Below are 11155 nucleotides of genomic sequence, written 5' to 3' on the forward strand. Positions count from 1 at the left end.
GACTTGACTTTGACCTAAAAGACTTGAGACTTGACTTGGACTCTACCTCAAAGACTAGTGAACATCTCTGGTGTAAGGGCTATTTTACAAAGAAGGTGAGTGATGGAGTGCTGCATGAGATGACCTGGCCACCACAATCCCCCGACCTCAACCAAATTGTGATGGTTTGGGATGAGTCGGACCGCAGAGTGAAGGAAAAGCAGCCAACAAGTGCTCAGCATATGTAGGAACTCGTTTTATTATTATTATTATTATTATTTATTTTTTTAGCAGACACTCTTATCCAGAGCAATTTACAGTTAGTGAGTGCATACATATATATTTTTTTTCATACTGGCCCCCTGTGGGAATCAAACCCACAACCCTGGCGTTGCAAGCGCCATGCGCTACCAACTGAGCTACACTGAGCAACAGTCCTTCAAGACTGTTGGAAAAGCATTCTTCCAGGTGAAGCTGGTTCAGAGAATGCCAAGAGTGTGCAAAGCTGTCAACAAGGCAAAGGGTGGCTATTTGAAGAATCTAAAATCTATTTGCTTAACACTTTTTTGGTTACTACATGATTCCATATGTGTTATTTCATAGTTTTTATGGCTTCACTATTATTGTACAATGTAGAATGAGTAGGTGTTCTAAAACTTTTGACCGGTAGTGTATATAGTTGAAGTCTGAAGTTTACGTACACTTAGTTTGGAGTCATTAAAACTAGTTTTTCAACCACTCCACACATTTCTTGTTAACAAACTATAGATTTGGCAAGTCGGTTAGGACATCTACTTTGTGCTTGACAACACAACTTACATACACTAAGTTGACTGTGCCTTTAAACAGATTGGAAAATTCCAGAAAATGATGTCATGGCTTTAGAAGCTTCTGATAGGCTAATTGACATAATTTGAGTCAATTGGAGATGTACCTGTGGATGTATTTCAAGGCCTTCCTTCAAACTCAGTGCCTCTTTGCTTGACATCATGGAAAAATCAAAAGGAACCAGGAACCAGGTCTCTGTGTCCCAGGTGCAGACATGTCTTAGTATGGGGTTGTTAAATGTGTCAAGTGGGCAATGTTCAAAGTTCTCTAACAACCAAGTGGGCAGTGTTCAAAGGTATCTAACAACCAAGTGGGCAGTGTTCAAAGGTATCTAACAACCAAGTGGGCAGTGTTCAAAGGTATCTAACAACCAAGTGGGCAGTGTTCAAAGGTATCTAACAACCAAGTGGGCAGTGTTCAAAGGTATCTAACAACCAAGTGGGCAGTGTTCAAAGGTTTTTAACAACCAAGACAGTATAACAAGTTATAACAAGGGCTTCCGTAGCCACAGCACTGAGGTGACAGGTGGGGAGGGCTGATAACCTAGACCCACTGCAATTTGCATACCGCAAATGAGGGGCAATGGGTGGACCATGGGTATGGTCTGAGGGGCAATGGGTGAACCGTGGCTATGGTCTGAGGGGCGATGGGTGGACCATGGGTATGGTCTGAGGGGCAATGGGTGGACTGTGGGTATGGTCTGAGGGGCGATGGGTGGACCGTGGGTATGGTCTGAGGGGCGATGGGTGGACCATGGGTATGGTCTGAGGGGCGATGTGTGGACCATGGGTATGGTCTGAGGGAGGATGGGTGGACCATGGGTATGGTCTGAGGGGCGATGGGTGGACCGTGGGTATGGTCTGAGGGGCGATGGGTGGACCATGGGTATGGTCTGAGGGGCGATGTGTGGACCATGGGTATGGTCTGAGGGAGGATGGGTGGACCATGGGTATGGTCTGAGGGGCAATGTGTGGACCGGGGGTATGGTCTGAGGGGCGATGGGTGCACCATGGCTATGGTCTGAGGGGCGATGGGTGCACCATGGGTATGGTCTGAGGGGCGATGGATGGACCATGGGTATGGTCTGAGGGAGGATGGGTGGACCATGGGTATGGTCTGAGGGGCAATGTGTGGACCGGGGGTATGGTCTGAGGGGCGATGGGTGCACCATGGCTATGGTCTGAGGGGCGATGGGTGCACCATGGGTATGGTCTGAGGGGCGATGGATGGACCATGGGTATGGTCTGAGGGGCGATGGGTGGGGAAAACCAGACGGTTTTGTCAAAGTGTGGTGTGCAGCTCAGCACAGGGAGACCAACTGTCACGCCCTGACTCTGGGGACTCCTATTTGTGGAGTCAGGGTGTGTATATTCTATGTTGTGTAGTTCTATGTGTATATTCTAGTATGTGTATTTCTATGTTGGCTGGTGTGGTTCCCAATCAGAGGCAGCTGTCGCTCGTTGTCTCTGATTGGGGACCATACTTAGGCAGCCTATTGGCACTAGTGGGTTGTGGGATCTTGTTCCGTGTAAGGTATGTTGTTTGTGTCTACCTTGGACTTCACGTTTCGTTTAGTTTGTTGTTTTGTCGTTGTGTTTATTCGGTATAATAAACATGTATGCATATCCCCGCTGCGCCTTGGTCTGACCCGTCTATGAACGAACGTGACACCAACGTTGTTAAAAACACCTATGATCCATGGCATAGACTTCGCAATGTATTCACACCCCTTGACTTTTTCCGCATTTTGTTACGTTACAGCCTTACTCTAAAAAGGATTTGTAAAAATAATCCTCAGCAATCTACACACAATACCGAAAACAGTTTTTGCCAAAGACGCACGCACACATAATCACCATAAGCATCACTGTGGACTGAATCATGGTAGTTTCTCATCACCATAAGCATCACTGTGGACTGAGTCGTGGTAGTTTCTCATCACTATAAGCATCACTGTGGATTGAGTCATGGTAGTTTCTCATTCTCTTACTCAGTAACTTGTGACGAACTCCTGACTGGTGCTGAGTGTGACCGCTGTGTCCCCGTCCCAAACTAGAGGGGAATCAATAGAGAGACGGATTACAGACAGACATGCTGACAATGAATGCTATTTTATTCTTTGAGGAGGAACCTAATCTCAGTCATGAGTGATATTTCCAAAAGTGTATTTTCAGACATATCCTCTGATGGTTCCATTAGAATCTTTACAACTACAGGAGCCTGCATACTGTTTAGAATGTTTATGAATGAACTTGACACAATTCTCAATTTTAACGTCAAATATAGGTATCTAGTATCTAGTCCATGCCTTTTGTTGAACTTTTTGTTGAACTTTTTTAGTCTTACATATTATATCATAACTACTGATCTGTTTAGGATTTCCCCGTCTTTTGTTAAAATGTATATATCTTTCTCCTGTCCTGTAATGTCTTTGTGTCAGACCTAATATAAGATGAAAATCTCATCATATGTGCAGTTTCCACCTTGTTTGCCAAAGACACGCACGCACGCACAACGCAAATAGTCTGGGTAGCCATTTGATTAGATGTTCAGGAGTCTTATGGCTTGGGGGTAGAAGCTGTTAGAAGCCTCTTGGACCTAGACTTGGCGCTCCGGTCCCCACTTGCTGTGTGGTTGCAGAGAGAACAGTCTATGACTAGGGTGGCTGGAGTCTTTGACCATTTTTAAGGCCTTCCTCTGACACCGCCTGGTATAGAGGTCCTGGATGGCAGGAAGCTTGGCCCCAGTGATGTACTGGGCCGTATGCACTACCCTCTGTAGTGCCTTGCAGTTGGAGGCCGAGCAGTTGCCATACCAGGCAGTTATGCAACCAGTCAGGATGCTCTCGATGGTGCAGCTGTAGAACCTTTTGAGGATCTGAGGACCCATCCCAAATCTTTTCAGTCTCTTTAGGGGGAATAGGTTTTGTCGTGGTGTTCTTGGACCATGTTAGTTTGTTGTTGATGTGGACACCAAGGAACTTGAAGCGCTCAACCTGCTCCACTACAGCCCCGTCGATGAGAATGGGCCGTGCTCGGTCCTCTTCTTTTTCCCGTAGTCCACAATCATCTCCTTTGTCTTGATCACGTTGAGGGAGAGATTGTTGTCCTGGCACCACACGGCCAGGTCTCTGACCTCCTCCTATAGGCTGTCTCGCCGTTGTTGGTGATCAGGCCTACCACTATTATGTAATCTGCAAACTTAATAATGGTGTTGGAGTCGTGCCTGGCCAAGCAGTCATGAGTGAACAGTGAGTACAGGAGGGGACTGAGCACGCACCCCTGAGGAGCCCCTGTGTTGAGGATCAGCGTGGCGAATGTGTTGTTACCTACCCTTACCACCTGGGGGCGGCCAATCAGGAAGTCCAGGATCCAGTTGCAGAGGGAGGTGTTTAGTCCCAGGGTCCTTAGCTTAGTGATGCGCTTCAAGGGCACTATGGTGTTGAACGCTGAGCTGTAGTCAATGAATAGCATTATCACATAGGTGTTCCTTTTGTCCAGGTGTGAAAGGGTAGTGTGGCGCGCAATAGAGATTGCATCATCTGTGGATCTGTTGGGGCGATATGCAAATTGGAGTGGGTATAGGTCGTCTGGGTTAATGGTGTTGATGTGAGCCATGACCAGCCTTTCAAAGCACTTCATGGCTACAGACGTGAGTACTACATGTCGGTAGTCATTTAGGCAGGTTACCTTAGTGTTCTTGGGCACAGGGACTATGGTGGTCTGCTTGAAACATGTTGGTATTACAGACTCAGACAGGGAGAGGTTGAAAATTTCAGTGAAGACACTTTCCAGTTGGTCAGCGCATGCTCGGAGTACACGTCCTGGTAATCCGTCTGGCCCTGCGGCCTTGTGAATGTTGACCTGTTTAAATGTCTCACTCACATCGGCTACGGAGATCGTGATCACACAGTCGTCCGGAACAGCTGATTCTCTAATGCATGTTTCAGTGTTACTTGCCTCGAAGCGAGCATAGAAGTAATTTAGCTTGTCTGGTAGGCTCGTGTCACTGGGCAGCTCGCAGCTGTGCTTCCCTCTGTAGTTTGCAAGCCCTGCCACATCCGATGAGCGTCGTAGCCGGTGTAGTATGATTAGATCTTAGTCCTGTATTGACGCTTTGCCTGTTTGATGGTTCATCGGAGGGCATAGCGGGATTTCTTATAAGCTTCCGGGATAGAGTCCCACTCCTTGAAAGCGGCAGCTCTACCCTTTAGCTCAATGCGTATGTTACCTATAATCCATGGCTTCTGGTTGGGGTATGTACGTACAGTCACTGTGGGGACAACGTCATCGATGCACTTATTGATGAAGCAAGTGACTGATGTGATGTTCTCCTCAATGCCATCGCACGAATCCCAGAACTTATTCCAGTCTGTACTTGCAAAACAGTCCTGTAGCTTAGCATCTGCTTCATCTGACCACTTTTTTATTGACAGAGTCACTGGTGCTTCCTGCTTTAAGTTTTGCTTGTAAGCAGGAATCAGGAGGATAGAATTATGGTCAGATTTGCCAAATGGAGGGAGAGCGAGGGAGAGCTTTGTATGCGTCTCTGTGTGAGGAGTAAAGGTGGTCTAGTTTTCCTCTGGTTGCACATTTAACATGCTGGTAGAAATTAGGTAAAACTGATTTAAGTTTCCCTGCATTAAAGTCCCTGGCCACTAGGAGCGCTGCCTCTCGATGATCGTTTTCCTGTTTGCTTATGGCCGTATACAGTTCATTGAGTGCTGTCTTAGTGCCAGCATCGGTTTGTGGTGGCAAATAGACAGCTACAAAGCATATAGATGAAAACGATCTTGGTAGATAGTGTGGTCTACAGCTTATCATGAGATACTCTACCTCAGGCGAGCAAAACCTTGAGACTTCCTTAGATATCGTGCACCAGCTGTTGTTTACAAATATACATAGACCGCCACCCCTTGTCTTACCAGAGGCTGCTGTTCTATCCTGCCGATACAGTGTATAACCCGCCAGCTGTATGTTATTCATGTCTTCGTTCAGCCACGACTCAGTGAAACATAAAATATTACAGTTTTTAATGTCCCGTTGGTAGGATATTCATGCCTGTAGTTCGTCCACTTTATTATCAAGCGATTGTAAATTGGCCAATAGTATCGATGGCAAAGGCAGATTAGCCACTCGTCGCCGGCTCCTTACCAAGCACCCCGATCTCCTTCCGCGATATCTCCTTTTCTTTCTACTGTGAATGACAGGGATGAGGGTCCTGTCGGGTGTCTGGAGCAAATCCCTCTCGTCCGACTCATTAAATAATAATTATTAGTCCAGTTCAAGGTGAGTAATCGCTGTTCTGATGTCCAGAAGCTCTTTTTGGTCATAAGAGACGGTAGCAGCAACATTATGTACGAAATAAGTTACAAACAATGCGAAAAAACACAAAATAGCACGGTTGGTTAAGAGTCCTTAAAACGGCAGCCATCCCCTCCGGCGCCTTGCTAATGTCATCAAACACATGTTTCCATGTTTTCAATACCATTCCATTTACTCCATTCCAGCCATTATTATGAGCCGTCCTCCCCTCAGCAGCCTCCTGTGCTCAATAATCAATCTTCCCTGGCAGACATTCTGAATGCCGGTTGTAGGTGATTAAAAGTTCAAATTGTTGGATATCCTCACTCTGGCTGGATTGCAATAGAAATTGCACATCACTTTGCAAGCCAGCATAATGTGACTTGCAGGCTTGATGTGACCTGTAAACCAGGAGTTTCAGACCACTGTCTTAGGGTGTATCTAGGCCCTCAAAGAAATGCCTTATGATATATGTATTGTCATAAAGAGTTTAATTTGAAAGATATAATAATAATATAATAATATAATAATAATAATATAATAATAATATAAAGATAACATGTTCACTTAAACACTTGGTGAAGGCTACAGTACTGAAAAACATTGAATACAACAACCATGTCTCTGTCACTAACAAATACATCAATAGGTGGTAACTACAATTCACTCAAAAAGGTACTCTGGGAAATATGCGAATAAGGTAGAATAAATTCTCCCACTGACCTACTCAGGGTTGATTTTGCACATTGCTTTTGACATGGAGATGCCCTGCAGGCCAATGCCCTCAGAGAGTTTGATTTGGCATAAAAAACATGTTGTTATCTTGAAAAAAACACGTTTGCCATGCCCATGAAAAACACGATGCACATGAGGATGGTCCAGAAAGTGATTAGTAAAGTCTGGAAGTTATAACCACAATTAACGTTTCATTTTATTTTATTTTTTGCAAATTAGACATCAATGTCTATGTCCCACTTTAGTGATTGGATTGGGCTAGTATTATTTATTTTGAACAAACATTACACAGTTTACAGCAGGCATCTGGATATTTATTTTGAAGCCCAATATGTGTATCATTGACCATATCTAGATAACAAACAATATGAAAATAGATAATATCGTACCCTCTGCTGAATCAATAAGAGGGGATTTGATGAGATCCTACTACTGTGGGAATAAGCAGGTAGCTTAGTGGTTAAGAGCGTTGTGCCAGTAACCGAAAGGTTGCTGGTTCTAATCCCCGAGCCAACTAGGTGAAAAATCTGTCGATGTGCCCTTGAGCAAGGCACTTAACCCTAATTGCTCCTGTAAGTCGCTCTGGATAAGAGCGTCTGTTAAATTACAAAAAAAGAAAAAAGTGGATAGAGTTTGGGGCTTTACAGAAAGCATGCATTGTCAACGGGAGATTTACACACAAAAATGGATTCAGCTCTGTATGGGACTGCTGATCATTTTTCCTGGTGAAAATGCAGCAGTTTATTGCTTTATGATGTTGTCTGTCATGCACATCATTACTCTGCACTACTGTTAATCATCATTTACTGCATTTCTTCCTGCTGGTTTGCCAGATATGTAGAGTCAATGCATACCCCCTTTTCCCACCATGCAGTTGTTATCCCGATAAGGATCCAGTCTTCGTTTACTCAGGGCTGGTGGGTACAGAGATCATTTCATGTGGACATGAGAGAACAAAGAGGTCTGCTGTGGATTTTGCATTGTAAGTATTGACAGAATTAGCACAACTTTGGAAAGAAGGAACATATATCGAATCATATTAATAATAGATGTGTCTTAAATCTAAACTTTTTAGCTAAATGTATTTTATGAACAATATACTGTCTAAAAGGAACTACTTTTTTTAAACTGAGTGTTCTGGTGTAAAACACTAAAGTAATAGTAGTTATGTTGTGGGAAGTGCAGTAGAAGACTGTGGAGTCAAAATGATCACCTTCCTTAGCAGTTCCTTTGTCTCACTTCTAGAATAACAGAAAAAAGGAGAGTGACAACCTTCAATATTAACCCTCTCTTCTAGATTGACCAATCAGGAGTGACAACCTTCATTGTTTAATCCTCTCTTCTAGATTAACCAATCAGGAGTGACAACAATGACAGCATCAGTCGTCCTCTCTCCCCTGGTGTTCCTGGGTCTCCTGGCTCTGTCTCACCTGGATGGAGAGTTCACCTGTCGTCTAGGGACTCCAGAAGAATGTGCTAATTGTTCCTTTGTGCCTGGCTACAAACTGGCTGGGATGGGCTATGATATTGTAACATTGAGACAAAAACGGGCCTCTGTGTTTGATGTCAATAGTTACTTGGCTAACTCCTGCACGGTTTGTGTGAACCCACTTATGGGAGGTCAGCTTCAGAAACTCCCCCTGCATATGAAGGACTGGAGGGCCGAAAGTGACTGCAAGAGGAAGACTTTGAGTTCCTACTATTACTCTGTCAGCTCTCTTGTAGATGATATAGCCTTCTCTGTAGAGAATGACTGGAAGGCTGGGCTAAAACTGGAGAACATAGACCTGCAGTTAGCAGGCAGCAAGTCCAAGGTGCACGGCTTTGCATCCTCACACTCAAATGCAGACAAGTCTTCCTTCTCCTTTCAGCAGTTGACCTGCTCTGTCTACAGGTCAGGCCATGTACCATGATGTTTGTGAGGTCATGTATATTTAAATTATAAGAGCTTGAAGCAATTGTCCAGCGCTCTCAGCATACTTCAGCCATAATATGGCTTTTGAAACGCTTCATAGTTTGCCGTTTCCTAGAGACCAATAATTTATATATAGTTCCTCCTTGGATTATTTTATCCCATCAACAACTTCAATATACTTTTGAAAGTTTTCCTTTTTTTAGCATTCACTTGGCAACTTATAAGCAAGGGTCCACAGCTCTGGTCCTTGAGGGTCACAGTCATGCATATTTTCAGCATGACCTTTTATTTAAAAGAGACATCATTTCCAGGGTGCGACCAGATGTGCTCTCCAGCCAATCAGTAATAGTAATTGATCGATTACGTACCAGGGAGAAATGAAAATATTAATTGATCAATTACGTACCAGGGAGAAATGAAAATCAGCAGGACTGTGAAACTGCAGGGCCTGAATTGTGCCCCGTGTTCTATAGGAGATTTGTACATTTCTTATAGCTAACTAAAACAAAGTTCCCAGTTAACGGCCACTCTAACCCTCTTTTAGTTTCAGTGTGCCTGCTAAACCCCCACTTAGCCTGGATTTCCAGCGGCGCATAGCTTCTCTGCCACAGGATTACACATCCAACAGTGAGGCGTACAAGGACATCATTGATACCTACGGAACCCACTACGTCAGTGATGGGGGCCTCGGGGGGATGATGAAGAGGGTGACTGCCATTCGCACCTGTCTAGCAACCCTAAACAAGGTCTTTGTGTCCGATGTGGAAACATGTCTGGGTATGGGGTTGGAATTGGACGTGCCTGTAGGACTGCCCATAGACTTAGGGGGGGATTTTTTGGGTGGACAATGTTCGAAGGTCGCTACCAACTCTGACAGTGCAACAGGGTATAGCATGGGCTTCTTAAGCCACCACACGGAAGTGAACGGTGGGAAAACCTTAAATGGAGTAGCTTCTATGAGAAAAGCTAATGTAGATAGTTTCTTGAAATGGATGAAAAGTGTAAATGAGTTGCCAGAAATGGTATCCTTCTCCCTGCAGCCTCTGCATCAACTGGTTGATGACAATCAGACGAGCGCTGATCTACAAACAGCTATCAGTCAGTACGTGATCAGCAAAGGGATTAAGAGAAAAAAGACAGAGCATCAAACATGTAGGGGTTCACCCAACCTCTCTGCTGATTGCTGCCCCCTGTTGGCAGGGAGAGGCAGTCTAACAGTCTTTGTGGACCGTGGGCTCAGTCTGAGGGGTGACGGGATGGCTAAACCAGAGGGTTACGTCAAACTGTGGTGTTCAGGTCAGTACAGGCAGACCCGCTGGATCACTACCTATGATCCACTTTGGCATACACATTTTGACTTTGGCTATGTAAACACCCATTCCTCTCTAGAGCTCCAGGTGTGGGACAAGCACTCAGGAGAACGTGAAGATGACCACCAGGGTGGGTGTTCTGTAAACCTGGAGCAGGGGAGCCACGGGCATAGCTGTGGACTCAGTCACGGGAGTTTTGTATTCTCTTACACATTAACTTGTGACAAACACCTGACTGGTGATAAGTGTGACCAATACTACCCCTCCCCAAACTAGAGGGGGAATCAATAGTGAATAATCACAGTTAATCCAGAACTAAAATCTTGTGTGATTTGTTACGTATTCTGTCCACGAGAGATTAATAGCGACAGATTGCAATGGGATGATAATATACACTACTGTTTAAAAGTTTGGGGTCACTTAGAAATGTCCTTGTTTTCGAAAGATCAGCAGTTTATTTGTCCATTAAAATAACATAAAATTGATCAGAAATACAGTGTAGACATTGTTAATGTTGTAAATGGCTATTGCAGCTGGAAACTGCAGATTTTTTTGGGAATATCTACATAGGCGTACAGAGGGCCATTATCAGCAACCATCAGTCCTGTGTTCCAATGGCACGTTGTGTTTCCTAATCCAAGTTTATCATTTTAAAAGGCTAATTGATCATTAGACAACCCTTTTGCAATTATGTTAGCATAGCTGAAAACTGTTGTGCTGATTAAAGAAGCAATAAAACTGGCCTTCTTGAGACTAGTTGAGTATCTGGAGCATCAGCAATTGTGGGTTCGATTACAGGCTCAAAATGGCCAGAAACAAAGAACTTTCTTCTGAAACTCGTCAGTCTATTCTTGTTCTGAGAAATGAAGGCTATTCCATGCGAGAAATTGCCAAGAAACTGAGGATCTCGTACAACGCTGAGTACTACTCCCTTCACAGAACAGTTAATTAACGGGCTCTAACCAGAATAGAAAGAGGAGTGGGAGGCCCCGGTGCTCAACTGAGCAAGAGGACACATACATTAGAGTGTCTAGTTTGAGAAACAGACGCCTCACAGGTCCTCAACTGGCAGATTCATTAAATAG

At 44.4% G+C, this 11155-nt stretch overlaps 1 protein-coding gene across 1 annotated transcript; it reads left to right on the top strand.

Annotated features, from left to right (window-relative positions):
• The first annotated feature begins 7759 nt into the window (after positions 1-7759).
• Positions 7760-10862, top strand: LOC311121610 (perforin-1-like). The gene is made up of 3 exons (XM_084196073.1): positions 7760-7827; positions 8192-8739; positions 9305-10862. The coding sequence occupies exons 2-3, from the start codon at positions 8216-8218 to the stop codon at positions 10344-10346; spliced, it is 1566 nt and encodes a 521-aa protein (XP_084052199.1). The 5' UTR covers positions 7760-7827; positions 8192-8215; the 3' UTR covers positions 10347-10862.
• The last annotated feature ends 293 nt before the right edge of the window (positions 10863-11155 follow it).

Source organism: Coregonus lavaretus (genome assembly GCF_964263955.1).
Source record: "Coregonus lavaretus genome assembly, contig: HAP1_SCAFFOLD_805, whole genome shotgun sequence".
NCBI classification, from domain to species: domain Eukaryota; kingdom Metazoa; phylum Chordata; class Actinopteri; order Salmoniformes; family Salmonidae; genus Coregonus; species Coregonus lavaretus.

Coding starts and splice junctions, on each gene's coding strand:
- LOC311121610 (XM_084196073.1), top strand. CDS start 8,216: ATGACAGCATCAGTCGTCCTCTCTCCCCTGGTGTTCCTGGGTCTCCTG. Junction 8,740..9,304: donor TTGACCTGCTCTGTCTACAG/GTCAGGCCATGT, acceptor ACCCTCTTTTAG/TTTCAGTGTGCCTGCTAAAC.